Source organism: Tigriopus californicus, chromosome 4 (assembly GCF_007210705.1).
Source record: "Tigriopus californicus strain San Diego chromosome 4, Tcal_SD_v2.1, whole genome shotgun sequence".
Classification (NCBI taxonomy): domain Eukaryota; kingdom Metazoa; phylum Arthropoda; class Copepoda; order Harpacticoida; family Harpacticidae; genus Tigriopus; species Tigriopus californicus.
The window spans coordinates 1225298-1242615 of NC_081443.1; the positions used below are offsets into that span (position 1 = coordinate 1225298).

At 43.1% G+C, this 17318-nt stretch overlaps 1 protein-coding gene across 2 annotated transcripts in view; it reads right to left on the bottom strand.

Moving 5' to 3' along the window:
* The window catches only part of LOC131879298 (putative uncharacterized protein DDB_G0277255), a 46916-nt gene that overhangs the window by 25511 nt on the left and 4087 nt on the right, over positions 1 to 17318 (bottom strand). The window contains exon 1 of one of the 2 annotated variants that reach the window (XM_059225575.1): positions 4151 to 4363. The exons of the other annotated variant lie outside the window; for it this stretch is intronic. Coding sequence (XP_059081558.1) covers positions 4151 to 4168 — 18 coding nt within the window. The 5' untranslated portion in view covers positions 4169 to 4363. Of the gene's footprint in view, positions 1 to 4150; positions 4364 to 17318 lie in introns of those variants that run through there. 2 annotated transcript variants of the gene reach the window in all.

A 17318-nucleotide genomic window follows, 5' to 3' on the forward strand; every position in this document is an offset into this window, starting at 1 on the left:
GAGCTACATAACTCATTTAGGAGTTTAGGTGAAAATCAGGACCACCCCGTGTTGGTAGACACTAGACACTGGGAACAAAATCTTGAACGCATGGGTTAGGAGGAGGCTATTAATTACCATGACTTCAACAGATGTCTGAGTATCTTAAATGGCATATGCTCGCCCTGATTATCCCCGAGCTTTAGCGGTTCTGCCAAGTTCATTTCAACCCATAGCTGCGGTTGGAAATGGGTCAACTTTTCCCATGAAAGACATCTGCCATGGGCGGAAGAGCTGTGAGCATGGATGGTTGTCGAATACGAGTCAAAGCCGTCATCTTGGCATCCAGTCCCCAAGATCTCCCATAGTAGAAACGGTTCATTTGCTCCTCTGCAATCTTAGAGTTGTTATAAGCCAACGACAGATTCATACATTATTGTAGTCTTAGGCTTCCTCTCGAGCAAAAAAACTAGTGATTGGAAGTTCAAACTCAAAGAGATCGCATGTGAACGATATGGTTTGCGAACACTCATGAAATCCAATCTGGAAATGATGATCAGGGCTGAGGATTGGATCCACATTTCATTGATTAACAACCACACCTGTGCAACGTCACGACTTTCATGGTGTACGTACCCTAACCATGAATTCGTACAACGACGCATCCAAGTCCAAGGGTATCGATTGTAATAGGTACAAGCATTACATGTACAGTATTTCAAACCAGACCCATTGCATCCGATTGTCTCTTCGTGAACATTAGTTTCATCCCGTCGATGAATACGAACAACACAAGGTACAATCTCGCCGTCATTTCCACTCCGGGATCATCTAAATATTCCTTAAATTTGATTCAATGCACATATTTTGATTGATCCTGCCTTTTGGAGTCGACTCGAACTTTCAGAATTACCTCGCAGGTGAGTTGCATTTCATTTTGTCGTCCGTCGATCCATCGTGAGGGACCAATTTCGAGTGAGTCGTGGTTCAAATACCCACATGCAAGCAAGGTCCTTTGACCATAATGGGATCACAACTGCTTGGCATGTCCTCCAAGTGCAAGGATTGAGACTCCATTATTTCAGTCTTGGGGCAGGACTTCGGCAAAGCTAAAGTCTGGCGGTAATGGGCTGGCCATCACGAGTCACACTTGCAATGCAAGTCATGACAAGGTTAAGGAGTGTTCTTGGACACTTTGGGTAACTTGATAATCTGTCACCTGAAGGTCCGAGCATCGCATAACATCAAGCTCTTCATCGAAGTCTGTTTCTAATCAATCTCTTGGAAGAGACAAAAAAAACCTTGGTCCATCTTCTTTTACGGTCTAGTTGATCCCACGTGAGCAACAGCTGACGCCCAAGAAGGAGTCTGAATTTTGAACGCTATGCGCCATATCCTCATCCGCCTATGACAAGAACAACATACAGCTTGAGTTAGTATCCAACAAGTTTGGCCAACTTTTTTTGCCTTGACGTGCTCATTCTCAGAGGGAGAGAGAGACCCAGATAAAAACAAAGCTCCTTGCGATGCCAACTTCTCATCCATCAAAATGGAATAGTGCACCCTAAAAAAGTTCCCAAACGTAAACATCTGTTAAGTGTATGTACGGCTTTTTTTTATTCCTGGAAGATGCATTAGGGAAGGGCTGCTGTACGGCCAAGGCGGCCAAACGGTACAGCAGGTTAAGTGTATGTACGGCTTTTTTTTATTCCTGGAAGATGCATTAGGGAAGGGTTGGAAAGGGTCTTCCTGATACGATTCGTAGGACAACCATACACTCTTCGTAAATTGAGTCTAGGATCTAGCCTTTTCATCAGCCGTTCGATTCGGATCCGTCTCTTTAATCTTTGGCGTTTCATGTCAACTTTGGAGACACTCAAGTGGGGCTTCTCAGACAATGAAATGGGCTTTTGTCTGGTGGCAAACATGATTTGTAGAGTTCCAACACGTCAATAACATTTTGTCGAAATGAAATGGAAGTATGCAAAGTAGTCACGCAATGCAAATACCGACGAGAAAGTGACAACAACCTGTAGTTAAGAGCACTTTTTTTGCTCATGGAGTGGTGCTCTAATTTATGAGACATTGGCTGGGGTTTCTCGCCAACCAGCTCCAATCACTCGAGACTCTTCTAAGATTTACTAATCTAAAGCTTCACCGTTGGGGTCTTCAAATGCATTTTAAAATCATCCAACTGAATCTACCCCAGATTGAGTTAGTCCCTCTTTTCATTTCACATTCTGTGTAACGAAGCGGCATACGTGTGAATATGTGCACGCCAAGGACAGATGAACATAACATAACATACTTTTCATTACCCTGTTTCTGGCGAAAAGAACAAAAACTGGACGTGGCAAAAACAGTCTTAAAAACGATTTTTATCTTTTATATGGCCATAATGCAAATGTAAGAGATGAAAATATATGGGTGTAGCCCAATGCAAGAAATATTTGGCCTCCCATGGAGGCTGGAGGCAGCTCGGAAGTGATCCTCCTTCTTTCATGTTACTGTAAGAGCTTTTTTCCGTCCATCGAGCGACTGGAACGCATGACGTGACCAAATGCAGTTGATGCTGCTGAGGGACTTAAAAATCGCACAGATCACCCTAATGACAAGCCACGGGAGGTTTTTGCTCTCAAAATATCATTGGTCGAAAAGGCCTTGGCAGGGATGGATTGTGGGTTCCTTTGAAAATGTTTACGGGGAAGCTTTTGTACGAAGGCAGTGGTGTACGAAGGCAGTGGTGTACGAAGGCAGTGATGCTTCGACTACTTCGACGTAAACTCTAGAGATAAATGATTAAACCGGGCCTCGACGAGTTCGGTAGGCCATTTTCACATCTGACAAGAGATATCAAGATAATTAGGGAGCCTAATGGATGCCCCCCAAACGTTTAAGAGCGACTACTCCAATCGCTAGAAAGTTTCATGGTGACTGAGAATAACGATCTTGCATTTCCCCGATGTAAAATGGGACGGAGATACCCGTTCAAACAGCTTCGTCAACTTTACGATAGCGCAAACCAAACCGTACTAAGCGCGCACTATAAATTAGCCGTCATTCACCTAGCTTAGCGATGCAAATACTCAGTGCAGTAACTTTTTTAAACACAAAATTGGGGCCCTCTCGGTGGGAAATGAATTGGCCGACTCTTTTGTTTTGGTTGCTCTATGGTTTGGCCAGGATGCAGCTGGGTTTTATCTAAGATGGTCATCAAGGAAACGCTCACTCAAGGATTCAATTTCACTCATCTTCACCACAGACATGCATAGATTGGCACGATGCATGCCATGGCGGCATTCATGGCCAACTCAGTTTGGCTGTCCAAGCCAAAAGGAAATAATGTCACTTGAAGATAGCCGGGAATAGGTGGTCCCAGATCATTTTCAGTCAACGGACTGCGAATATCAAGAGGAATAAAGAGAGCAATGGTGGTGTTTTCATGTCTATGATATTGCCATGGTCCATTGTTTGAGGGAAACAGGCATTTTCCCAGCTTGAGAGAACTCCTCGGTTGATTCATCTGATATAGATAGACTCAAGTTGAAGGCATAGCTTGGAGATAACAGATTGAAGAAGATTGCTTTGGACACCCAAGTGAGGCCTCTTTCTAATGGAAGTCCTCGATGATAGATGGAACCCAGATTGGAATCTCTTTTGATTGAATGGCAAAATTCTGCGGGTTTTCCCGAAAACCTATTAGTATGAGTTTCCCCAAAGAGGACCCCTGAGTTTTACATTCAATCTTGGATGAGAATGCATGATGATGTCCATTATAGAATTAGGGGGATGGTTGACCTTGACATTGATTTAAAACAAGTTTGGAAAGAATTCAATCTAGATTCATAATGAGACCTGGTGGCCAGTTGGTTGGCCATTTTTCACTTGATTGCTCATTAAATGCTTGCATGAATCATTAATCTCTGTTGAATATAAGATGAAATTGATATCCCTGATCCCCTCCAACCATGTGCGGGCTCCCTGTGGAAAGGTGCTGCTTTTTTAAGATATTTTTTTCCCGGCGGATTTATTTAGCCTAATCTCCTCGGAATCTCATCCCAAATGATGATGAATGACACTCCTCCGAGCTCAAGTGGTTTTTGTCTGACAATATTGTTATTGTTGAGGACGCCAGTTTCGTCCCCATTCGGGAGTTAATGGGATTTCTTACCTGTTCTAGCAGATCCATTTCGAACAATTTGAATAAGCACCTGAGGCGATGGCAGAGAAGCTGGACTATGCCCGAGACGGTTTTCGAAACTCGACCAAGTCATGAGCATTTACCTAATCCATCTGTATTCTTTTCTCCGATGTATGGCATTGAGTTATGCTGGCACAACTGTTTAATGCCTTGAGAGCGTGGAGCAGAAAATTGTCATTTGGACACATTAATCTTGCTCAAACAGAACAGGATGATAAGGCCAAAAGCAGGCTGACCAGGATAATCGCTCTTAACGAGCCTCTCCACACATCCACCAGACTAATTGGATGCAATATTGACTTTGAATTCCTCACCACGTGCCTTTTCAACAGCGGGTCTAGATGGTCACTCATGTACACTGCACAGTAGACGCAATCTAGATCAATCTTCATCATTTTCGATCTTGCCTTGAGTGAAGACGTGGGGAAATTGGTGGTCTTTTTCAAGGAGACATTTGGCAACGATGTTCCAAATTTAAAAGGCAAGTTTTGAAGTGTGACGTAATGAAACTAAATGCCAAATCACGTTCTCCAAGGCGCAGATCTGATCCCAAGATTGACGCTCATATTCTTTTTTTTGCATCAGGACAGCCTTCCGAGCGCTTATCTAGATTGTACGTACATGTATAGGAAATGGCTTTTTTCGTCTTGTAAGGGTCAGACAATCCAATATGTTATGAATTATCGCTCAGATCATCATCGTCATCTCCGTTTGCCACCAGCGAGCAGTATTTAATGTTCCAGAAAGGATCCCTGAGAACTGAATTGCCTATTGATGAACTGTTTCAGGCGCAATGGCCGCAACATATTTGTTCTCAGTGTTGTCGACCACTCAGACAAGATCAGGAATTGCAAAGCCTTTGTCTGAGGAAAACAGACTAAAAAAAGAACCTGATGTAGTTCCATCTACGTAATCCCTTTAGAGCTGAGTCCATCCAATGAAGCTGAAACAAAACAGGCACTCCAGGACCAATAACTGGACAGTTCTACACGCATATGTATGGCCATGTCCAGATCGTTGTCATCTTGAATGTCGAACTTTTGCGTTGGCGGGCCGACTTCCCCATTTAGGCATGGGGTTTCTTGGCCGACGGGCCTAGAGCAAAAATGTAATTTTCGGGGAGTACCTACGCCAGACAATGAGAGCGACTGACTAGCTCCGTTGCTTTAGAAGGCGATCAAGCCGATATGGGTTGGGCTCCCACAAAGAGGATCCCAATACAATCTAATTTACCCCAGAGCAATTCATCATTCCCTTAAATAAGAATCTTGATCCCAAATTTGTGTGCCCCTCCACGCTCACATGCAGTCGCGTCAAAGGCAAGAATTCCTGGAAAATTAACTGTCTACCTATCGCTCTCTCAAGTCAATGAGAGAAATTTCAAGCACAGTGTCATGCTCATGACGCACGGTCGACTTCAGTCTATCAATCTACCCTTTATTTTGGGCCCAGGGATCCCAAAAGGTATGTTAAACAAAATGGCGCCCGGGCAAAACTGTCCAGCTTATAAAGCTTTAAAGTGTGACCATATTCTGGTGTCTAAAGAAAGTTTAAAAAAAACGGTTGTATTTTAGTTATATCTGAATCGATAGGTTTTGGACAAGCACGTCTGGAACACCAATTCCTAACCCCAAATTCAATTGGAAAAGCCATCTGAAGTTGACTCCAAACCTGTCTCCTCGACTCCCTTCATTATCTATCCGCGGTCTTTTTGACTTGCAAATGTCTGGGAACCCTGAATTGCTGAAACCTGGCTGAGTCGAAATGTTGATGCAAGTGTGTCAATCCAGGTGCAGTTACTTGTCAGAATTTCTCACTCATCACTAGGTACGAGGCGTTGCTTTGACTTGAAAAAGCGACGTAAGGTAAGGAAATCTGGGAAGATGAAGTGAAATGAAATGAATTTCACCCGAAATCCTCTGTTTGGGTGGGAATCACGTTAGAGAAAAACAAGGAGAAGGAAGCGAAGAAGCCCGTGTGAGTAGTGACGTTTTGTTGATGGACGGTGGCAAATTGTCTGGTGTCTTACCTGGAATTACAAAATTGATGGATTGATTAATGAATAGTGAAATATGCCTGATTGTATCCAAATTTCTTTTACAAAACACTTGGTTTGCCTTTTCGGGAGGAGAAACTTAGGATGGAATGGCCAAAGAGGATTTCTAATGTTGCACCTACGCTGTACTTTACAACCACCATGTTCACATATAGCCCCCTTGGTAATTAAACGGACTCCACTAATTCAATCAGAATTCAATCTCCTCCTCAATGGGGGTCTTGAAATTGAAAATTAGGCTTTACCATCGGCCATTTTATGCTAAAAATTGTTCCCATGGAGTTAGTTACCCCATTTAACTCAGCCTCCTACATTGAAAATGGTTGAATAGGAAACCTCGATTATTTTTGACTCCAATGGTACATAGAATTTTGCCACGGCTCATGTGATGGCAATAGTTTTCTTTGCAAAGATCGGTGGATCTGAATTAGATTTTTACAAACCAGTTCCAGCTTACAAGTCATTAGAGAGGAGCTAATTATTTTGACAAGGAAAGAGAGATAGAATCTAGCTGGTCCTGAAATTCCGTGCTTTAACCTTGCCCCAGAAAACTTGTAATCCCTCAAAATGCGAGACAGTAAAACTAGAACAGGTATTTCTTACGTGAGATTGTGTCGCCAGATAAACCGCCATCGTCCATCAGAAACAAAGTTATTAATTAGTTAGAATGTCTCCATTTCTTAATAAATCATGGACTTCAGGCCAAATGACAAGATGACCGAGGGACCAATAAATCGCCTGAGGCGAGGAAAGTTCGACCAATAGTGTGCAAGTACATCCCTCAATTGGAGGGATTGATCTTTCATTTATGGGAAAATTCCATGCCCTCAAAGGCCTTTGAAACTAGAAACTAAGACTCTAATTGAAACCAATGTGAATGATCCTGCTTTTTAACGTCTAATTAAAATACAAACTTAAAAGTGTTGCCGGTATGGACAAAGATTTACTAGACATCTTTGACGAGTTTATGCAAACGACCAACCTAACTTGATGATGAGAATGCTTGCCAAGTGGAGATTAATGAAAGATCCATGCCAGTTCTTCGCCTATTTCATACCTTGAACGTGCAAACGTTCATACATACCACAACGAGTCAAGATTGAAGAGCATGGATTCAGAAATCGATCGACAAAGTGAAAATTCCACTTCCCAGTGGAGGGAGGCCCTTTCAAACCTAGCGATTAAAGACTAATTTACCGCGCCTCAAAAAGAATCATTTCCCTCCAAGTTTGAAGAGGCCAAGGAAAAGGGAGCCACTTCCACGAGGAGAAAGAAGATCAAAGCCAAAAAGACTTCAAAACCAATAGCGAGTCCAATGAACTCCCTCAATGAGATTATTATTCTCTACGTTTCGCCATTTTCTCCGAATTCCACTTGGAAAATTACCAATTCCAAATCATTGGGGATCTGGGCGTGTTCGAGTTCAGTTTCTTCCCCGGGAGTTGCCGGTAAAACAGTAATCAGAATAATGAGAGTTTCAGATTTTTTTGACCCAGCACTCACTCTTTACGCTTTCACCTCTAGGGTGACCACGAAACGTGCGTGGAGTGCAGGACATTATCTAGCAAGTTCGTCAACTTTCCCACACTTGTCACAAAAGATTGGTCAAACTTTCTTCAATCCGGGGAGTGGAGGCGGTTTGCCAGTAAAAATATAAACCGCTTTGACTTGAATTGAGCCAAATTACAATGGTCCCCTGATTTTCTCGATTAACATGGTTTTCTTTGGTGATAACCCAAATCCTGGCTTTCCAGACAAAAATCGTCGAATTTCGTCCAAAAAAAGCTATGAATTCTTGCCACAGGAAGTAACAGCGTCATCAGCATGACAGAAGATCTTGCCGCTTCTGATTAATATTCAATCAAAAGGGCATTCAAATTTTCATGTAAAGCTGTCTCGGTTCATCACCAATACGTGCAATTGAGCAGCCCAACCATACCCTTTGTAATCGGGTCAACCAAGCATGACGAAAGGATCTTCTTGTGAGTAGAAAGTCCCATAAAATGTAAAGGGAAGACTATTGGCCCGGAAAAGCTCGGGTCTTTCAATTTCATGCTCAAGTTCACTCATAAAAACAATAACCACCATCCACTTCTCTCAAGCAGAAAATCGAAGTCACGACCCCCAAATCGATCAACAGTTAACAGAGCACCACCTTGAGTACCCTACGAAAAGCTTAGGATACTTGCAGCCCAGGGCTGGTTGGGAAAGATTAAAAATTTCCCTTTCATTCCCTCAGACACAATTACAAAATTTGTCGACTCTTGTTACTACGAGATGCACGTCAGTAGAGGGATGGATGATAGCAATAGCCTTATGGATGAATGACAGTGTAAGTCTGTGAGAGACTCTCGGCGGGTTTGGCCACTTCTCGATCTTCCGTATTCCTTGGGTAACCATTTACTGGCAAGCGGCAACACACCCGATGCCATGTTCCAACAATTACAAGCATTTTTTTCTCGATCGATCAGCCCCCAAGGCAAGTAATGAGGAGGACGGCGTGTCTCTCAAAACTCGACCTCCGCAAGTATGAGACGGCTGATGTTTGGCTGTTCCTGCTGAATTCCAATTATTGAGTTGTCCATGCTCATGTATGCCGAATAAAGTAAGATATTACTCAACTACAAGGCCTCCCATTACTATTCATTAAATTTAGCTTCGCAGTGAGTCTCGGCCAGGATGTCTTTTTACTTTTCTGATATCTAGAGCGTCATAATCCAGAATGAATGAATCAAGACACAGACCCGCCCATATCAGGTTGATAATTTGTGAATGGATTAAAACGCGGGACAATGAAGCCATGAATACAATTGGCAACCAGAATCACTGACCTTGGCTGGGGTATGTCGAAGTGCAATTTCTGGGGGCAAAAGAATCACTGAGTACAAATTATTATGATCCAAACAGAAAACACTAACTTAAAGTGTGGCATTCGCCAATAATAGCGTAATTGATCCAATCATTCTTTCTGAGTGAAAAAAAGCGTGCCAAACTAACCGTTTGTGATTTTTTAACTCATTTGCATTACATTTGAATTGATGGACATGAAACCACAATACTTGTCTCTTTAATTTGGATTGAAACGTGGAATATTTAAAAGATTGGACAGAATCAAAAAAATTAGGAGTTCAAAAAATGCAGAGAATTAATCTTACTTCGAAGTCATAATGAATTACAAGGTCAATTCTTTGAAACGCTTATTATGGTTAGGCGGCCTGCAAGATGGTAATTCAAAGGGGTAATACAGTACACAAATCTACATATTTCGGATTACATGACCAACGGCCGCCAATTTTGCCACCATTCTTTGGACGATTGTAATAAGGAAATGGAGCACTCCCCTGTAAGACTTTGTAATATCAAGTGCAAACAAACCTAACAAAAAAAGTCAAGGCCCTTTGGCCCAACTTCAGGAAGCTAGGCCACCTTTTCATTTCTTGGAAGCGAATGCTCTGTATTTTTTGAATGACATCGAGGATGATAGTCTGGGATTGAAGGCATCCTCACCCGCCAACCAGGCCCCCTCCCCCTCATGTCATTGTGGTTTATGGCCAACACTCAAAATGAATGGGGGCTTGGGGTTGAAAGGCTTGAATTGGTACAAATTGCCACATTTAATCCATTGTTTCTCTTTAGCACTCAACCTTGAGGTATCTTCATACAACGTTGTATCGAGGACCTTGCTAGATAGATGCTGTACAAAGATGCGAGTAAGTGACAGGGAATTTATCCCCTTTCTCAGTTCAGCACTTTTTAAGCTCGATCTCGAGAGCTTAATGAATACGTTTGTTGGTATGAGTTGTGATGACGGGCGTATGTTATACTCTGAAAGCTAAAGGCGTTTCGGAGCGATTTCAACTTGAGATCATAATTGGTCCAGCGGATTATTAACAAATCTTTCGCTTAGCAGTAGGCTTTTGAAAGGCTCGAGAAATGGCAAAGTGCATTTTTGGGGCATCACCTGTGAACTGTAAAGACGTGACAAAATGGTAAGTTCAGTTGCCAGGGAAACAAAGAATATGAAGTACTATCATCATCAGTGGATAACGTCATGATGATGGTTCGAGATTGGACCAGTTCAACGGCCAATCACGTACGTTGATGGGTTCTCGGACTAAAAACGGATTCAGGGAGGCCTCTGGGTATGAAATCATGAAAATGAATGGAGATATCAAAGAGAAAATATGATGATCGCTCCGTCTGAGGCGGCAATGGTTGTGATTATTTTTCATTTCGGGCAGAACTCTATAATAATGCAAATCAGAGCAACTTGCCACGGGCTTCAAATCCAAAATATCTCTTCATGGTTGAAGCCCAAGAGTTCACGGGATTTGAACTTCTAATCCATGAGGGAGGGTCTCAAGCTCAACAAGATTGCAAACCAGCCACCACAAAGCTATCAAGTTATTGATTGAACGATCAAGCTAGCTGCAACACCAACGAGTTGAAGGTCTTGGATTGGTCTCAAGTTACGCACTCAAACTCCATTTTTTTCTGCCCAGTCACTCGAGCATTTCGGTGGTCAAGACTTCGTGACTCTTCAATCGGGTTTGAAACTCATCGAGATCAACTGACCTTAATATTGGAGCCCTGCCCACAAGTTCTCGTCTTTTATGCCTGTGCAGTCTTGCTCTCGCTCTCAACCCATAAAGTTCTCAAATGTCGACCTGAGTCCTAAAAGACCCTCACGCACTCATTCACTAACTCTTGTCGAGTCGATGAATTGTCAACAGTCCATTATTCTGCGGGAATCTGTTTTTAAAGCGATCTTCTCCACCTTCTCCCTGCCGTACTCAAGAGCTCTAATGCATTTCCAAATTAGGCATATTGGGCATAAACGGAGCAAAAAGTGCCAATCCAAGGCCACTATCATAACTCCAAATAGTCTGGAATATCCTCACTCAAAATCCCGGCCAGAGCCAAGCATCAATTTTGCGTACGGTTGTAAAGACGGTGCGAGACTCCAAGAACCCGACCAGAGTCCTGTGACCTGTGTCGGAAATTCGGGAAGAAAAGATCACCACAAGACACCACACACACCGACATCCACCTAGTCAGTGAGTGAGTGAGTGAGTCGGTGGTTTGTATCTCGTCAGGGCATTTGCGAGGTCACTGAATTTCAATGGGAGTCACAGAAGCAATCCCCGTCAATATGCTTGTCAAGTGAGTGATAACCGGCAATTTGTTTTGATTTTCGGCCTGTCCTCTTAAATCAAATTGTTCAATATTTCTGGGGGTCTTCAAGCACGCACCCTCCAGGGATTGCAACCCTTTTCTAGGCAGTTTTTAAAGACCAAACTCGGATGAAGGTTGGTGCTGAGGCCCAAAGATTGGCATCTGATTTGTTTTGACGTGCACAAGGGAGACGTTCTCAATGATGAATCTATTGCATATTAGCAAAAAAAGCCAGTGGATCATCAGGTTGCCAAGTCATGTGTTCACGAAGTCCTTTTTTGCACAGTAATAATAATAGTAATAGTATTGTCATGTCAAACTCGGGGATTGATGGGGCTCTAAGGAGCGCAGACATTTCCCCTCAAACTTTGTTTTGAAACTTGGGCCGAGGAACACGACCACAAGTAGTCGTATAGTAATGAAAGGGGAATTCTAATTAGCAGTGAAGGCCTTCTTGTTCTTGAGCTGAACGATTGTTGCCTTTGTGTTTGGGTGGATTCATTCAAGAGTCCAATTTCCGAGACACAATGTGTTGATTCAAGTTGGCAACCCTGGAAGAGATTGAGGCTGTCAAATCAAAACAAATCAGATAGAGGACATCAATTGGAGATTTTTTTGTCCGAGAAAAAGAGGTGAGGAATCACGACTGCAACGTTCAAACAGCCGGAAGATTGGCAGCATTTTAGCCAAGAGGCTCCGCAAACGAAAATGAAAGTCGTGAGATGTCGAGTGAAACATGAGAGCCCTTTTTAAAAACAAGGCCAAAAAAACAGTAGCAAACATGTCGCCCCAATCTTCATTTGAATCATTTCTTTCTGCTTCCCTCTTCGTCTATTTATAGTTGTGCTCGCCAAGTCTTTGAAGTTACTGCACGTTTGAGCTGTTTTGGGTCAAAGGGTGGATCCCCTTGATTAACGTTGCCCTCGGCTATGCAAAATCAATTTCAATTTTGAATTACAACAATGCTAATAGTGCATCAAATCTACCTATGGTGGTGGACTTGAAGCACCATTATTTTTGAAAAATGCCGTGCAATTATTCTCAAGTTCGTGCTCACAGTCCAGGGGGTGATTGGTGTTGGTTGCTCGTTAAAAAAAATGTGCGTCCAGTGTCAGGAGGTCTCTAAGTTCTTTTAGTTCTTACCTGCAACGAGGAGGCAAGACAGCCAACATGAGTGGAGAACAAGAAACAGATGATTTGTGGCATGCAAATATGATTGTGTGAAAGTGGCACTTTGGCCTAAGCCAGCCAAAGTGGCGAGCGGAGGGAAAGCGGATCCAACCCATTTGAATGCGAGACATTTTCATCCTCGTCAATTACAACGGAGAAAGAGCTGAAGAATCCAAAAGATTTTTTTCCTCACTCTGATGATGAAGCTGAGAGGTGCCTCATAATAATGCATGTAGCACTCAGAGTATCAATTCAATTCAACGAATTAAGTTGTGTGGATTGGATCAAGGCATCTTCTAGAGTGCTTTAAATGGAAAATATACCCCGAGCAAAAGGTGGGTGTCTACGTTTGAAACTTGGACAAATTCACACTCGCTGTAGGAGATTTTCTCAAGGATACAAAGGCTAGGAAGTTGCCCACAAAAAGGGCATTATTTCATCCGTGAGCTCGACAGTGGCGATTTTTTCCTAAGGTGAATGTGAACTGCTAATTGTTCAATAAACCTCGGCATTGCAGTCACTGGTTGGTTTTCTGGTATCAACCCTTAGTTCTGGCCCGAGGTTCCCTATAATTTTGGGCCCCGACCCAACCCGGCGTCGCTCGCGAGCATGACATCTAACTTTGTGCATTGGAATTGCATGTCATTAAAGACATCGAAATAAATTACCAATTAGACATGGCCCAAGAAAAATGGTTGGTCATCGGGCGAACCTGATTAGCCTTCTGAAGAGTGCCTTGTTTGATCATTAAATCGGTAGCCATCGTTTGGCAGGGTTGGCCCCATTGTCGAATTGGACACAGCTCATCCTTTGAGCGGCCTTCTTGGAGGAATGAGTACAACAATCTCACGTCCAACCACATGTGTCGTCTCGAGCATTCGAATCTGGTTGCTAATTGAAACTCGCCGAAATGCACTCCTGATGCCTACTTGCAAGTATGAGGGAATGTATGTAGTAGTACTTACTCTGTGTTGTATTCTCTTAGATCATGTAAGTGAATCAAGTCTATCTCGCCTGGATGTGGAAGGATTTTGAGCAGAACAAACTTTGCATTTCGCGGCTTGAAATGCATTGGATTTGACAAAGAACGCGATGAAAAGAGAACATGGCCACCCTAAGTGTGAATGGAATGCAACAAGTCAGATGAACGAGCGAAAGAAAGAACGAACGAAGGAACGAGCTAGCTTGAGTTAGCTAGATCGAGCAAGGTTGTTGTTAGTCTGACGTCTTTTGTTGGATGGATAACAAGTGTGAATGAAAACTTGTGTTTCCGTGGCCTATTGTTGAATGAAAGTCGATCCTTTTTTTTGAATTCCGTTGAGGAATTACTTCATTTCCTCATTTCGAAAAAAGGAACTCCTCACCTCATGCTCTGAGAAGGGAGGGAAGGACGAGGAAACGTCTAAGTGGAATTTCCTCCAAAACGGATACAAAGAAAACTTGGAATCTACTTAAACTACACATCCTAAAGGCTGAATATGTGATCAAATGATTACTTGTTAAAGATAACATCGCCAACGTTTTCAAGGTTCGGCATTCAGGAAGGGGTATCTTCTTAGTCTCAGACTCTAATGGATTTAGAAATTAGAGGCTTCGCCGAGATTTCCTTGTTGAACTATCAAATATTGCCTTATTGAGCCCACCGAACTTGGCATTGAAAGCCATTCTAATGGTCGCATTGGCCAATGACCGTGTTCGGTTCGAGCAACACGTACAAATAAAGGCTGTGCCGGCTTCATAACCCCCCNAAAAAAAAATGACGGCTGAGAACAACCAAGTGAGTGAGACGGCATTTAAAAAAGAAGCCATTGTAATGTCAGAACGAGTTGTCATGTCCTGTTGCTTGGTTGCCCATCTATTACCACCCTACCCACAACCTAGCTGCTGGTCTATCTTCTATCAGCCCACAAAGCACCTCACAATATATACATATGTACATACGTATTGAATGGCCCAGAGCCATAACCAAAATATTCATTTTAATGCCTCACTTGCATTTTGGTGCCTTTCAATGACGACAACGACAACGACGACGACACAGATGGATACTTGCTTGCCTGCTTGCTTGCTGTTGATGCTATGCTGTGCTCTGCTCTGCTCTTTTTCTCGTGCTTTGGAGGTTGGTTTGTTGAAGCTATTGTTTTGGGTGGGGGTAGCGAGCAATCTGTGCATGGAAATGACGCTTTACTTGCCATTCAAGATGATGGTGGCTCAGAAAATGGGACATCGACATCCATGGACGCGAACCTCTTTCATCATTTGGAACTCTTCCTCGGCGAAGCCTTTTTTGGCCGACAAAGCAAGACGGTGTTAGCAGGGATTGGAAAAATTTGGACATATTAGTTTCCTATCCATTGTGATTCAAGTTTTAACTCCAAGATCGGAATTTTTGGGCACCGACCGCAAAAAAACGTGGAGGAGGATGCAATTTGTCAGTTCCTATAATCCATGATACTGTGCTATGTGTACTCTGTGCAATATGTTCACGTTAGAGCAGAGCACCACTGAGCACCTCGCTCGTGTGTTTCCAAAGCCCGTGGGTAGGCCTGACTTTGAAAACGGTATCAGGGGGTACTGTGCTCGTCTATGACCAATTGCGAGTGACACAACATTTGTTTGTCAGAACATGGAATCAAGAGCAACATCGTTCTGGCCGCCATAACCACCAAACCCGTCATCATCATCATCATCATCATCATCATTCTGGTACACCAGCCGATTCTTCGAAGGCTCTGGAGGGGCACTCACTCCAACGAACATGTCTTCTCAGAGCTGTCGGAAGTGGATCTATGAATAGGCTCAGTGATTGGACATTTGAGGGAGTTCGGACCAGATCCACCCAAATATGAATGAAGGGTTGGGAATCGAGGACTGAACACAGTTTCTGATGTTGCATGTGTATATACTCATCGTCGCGCAGTTGACCTTGTCCTCAAGGAAGAGGCGACCCTGGTGTAATAATAAAGGGGCTACATCTCCTCGGGAACCCCCACAAAAACGGGGATCTAACCTCCCGTTGGACCAAGTGTAATCAGAGTAATTGCAGGAGCCGACAACACCACGGAAAAAACGACCCCCTTGTGGACGACATCTTCAGTCAGAAAATACCACCTCGAAGAACGCGATGGTCAAAGATCCACAGTTCATCGTCGGCTAATGTTACGCACAATGGTGGGCTTGAGAGGCGCAAAATTATCAGGAAAACAGAGAAGCTCTTCAAGGTCTTTCATGACATGAGGATGAGCTATGAATCCATTGCCAAATAAAGATGGGCTTCACCATTTCATCTCATACCTCCCTTCCAAAAAACCTCCTGATTTGACGATTCAAAATCTCGCATTAACCAACAGATTTAAATTGAGACTCGACAAAGCGAAGCCGGAAACCATCTCTTGGCCACATTGGATCATCGTGAACTCCTCTTTTCCTAAAATGTTGACGTTTTGGTGGAAGATAGGTTTCCACAACCAATCGAATTGGAAATGTGTCATGGCTCTGGTTCTGCAGATTTTCTGATCATTGTCTTCGCAATCGTTTCGAGGAAAACCACTCATTAACGCAATTACAGCAACCCTTTGTGAGACACATGTGGTCTGCCAATTGACCGAAATTGAATTTAGTGAGCCATTTATGCAATTGAACGTGTCATTCTCAAGAATTATGGTCTCGAATTTCTACCTCCGCGAAAAGGAGCCCAAAGACATACTGAGGCCAAGTGTTCAACAAAGACCTAGATCCCTTCAATGCAGAGCAAAAATCCAACTTTGCTCATATTCACGTAGGGAAATTAGGCTTCAGTGGATTGTGAGATGGAGAAGAAAAAAAATCAATCGAAGTTGGATGGGCAGGTCCCTTTTTTCGAGATTTGTGGCCATGGAAGTGACTCGGAAGCCAAGTGAGATCATAAATTTGGCAAAGCTCTCGAGTTCAGTTTAGGCGTCCAAGATCTGGACTGACTGACTGACTTATTCACTGACCGACTGGCTGGTTGCTGGTTCTAGAGTGGAGCCAAAATGAGTGACCAAATGGTTCGTTTGGCCCCGCAAATTGACTTAGTTGTCGATTTCGAAGCCTCAAATGACCCTCATAAGTAAGAAAAGCTTCAAGAGATAAACTTGTGAATTTCGACGACCAGTGGCTTGGCCTTGAAGAACTAAGAAATATGGAGCAATTTGTCTTGTCAGCGAAACGTAACTCCCAAACGAAACGAGAACCTGGGGAGCGTTGTTGTTTCCCAATGAGTGTCTCTGATATTTGAGGGCCCCGTCTCCAAAGGACATAACAGGCATGAAAGGAATCATGGCTATGTCGCGCTTTGGGGAATTTGAAACAGTGTGTTCGACTAAAAATACTTGTAGATTTTTAGGCCTCTCACTCTCCTTGAGACGGGGCCAATCAATTCAAGTCTAGATCAACTACCACATCCAGTTTTGATAACAAGAAACATCTACCGTCAAAGTGTATTCTTAACTTATGATATTCTTTGCAAAAGTCTTTTTCCAAAATTGATGGACAAGATCCGTCCAAACTCGACCAAGATAAAGGCAAATGCATCTTGTCCCAAAATGACGTGAAGTGACATCCAAGTGATGAGCCAGCTTCATGCAATTCAATCATGTTCTTGGCGTAGCTAATACGCTTACCGCATTCCCAACTGTCCAACGACGTTCACTTAACATCGTCATCGCAACATACGATAAGTAATTGGGTCCAATCTCAATAGCCTGTCTCGTTTGC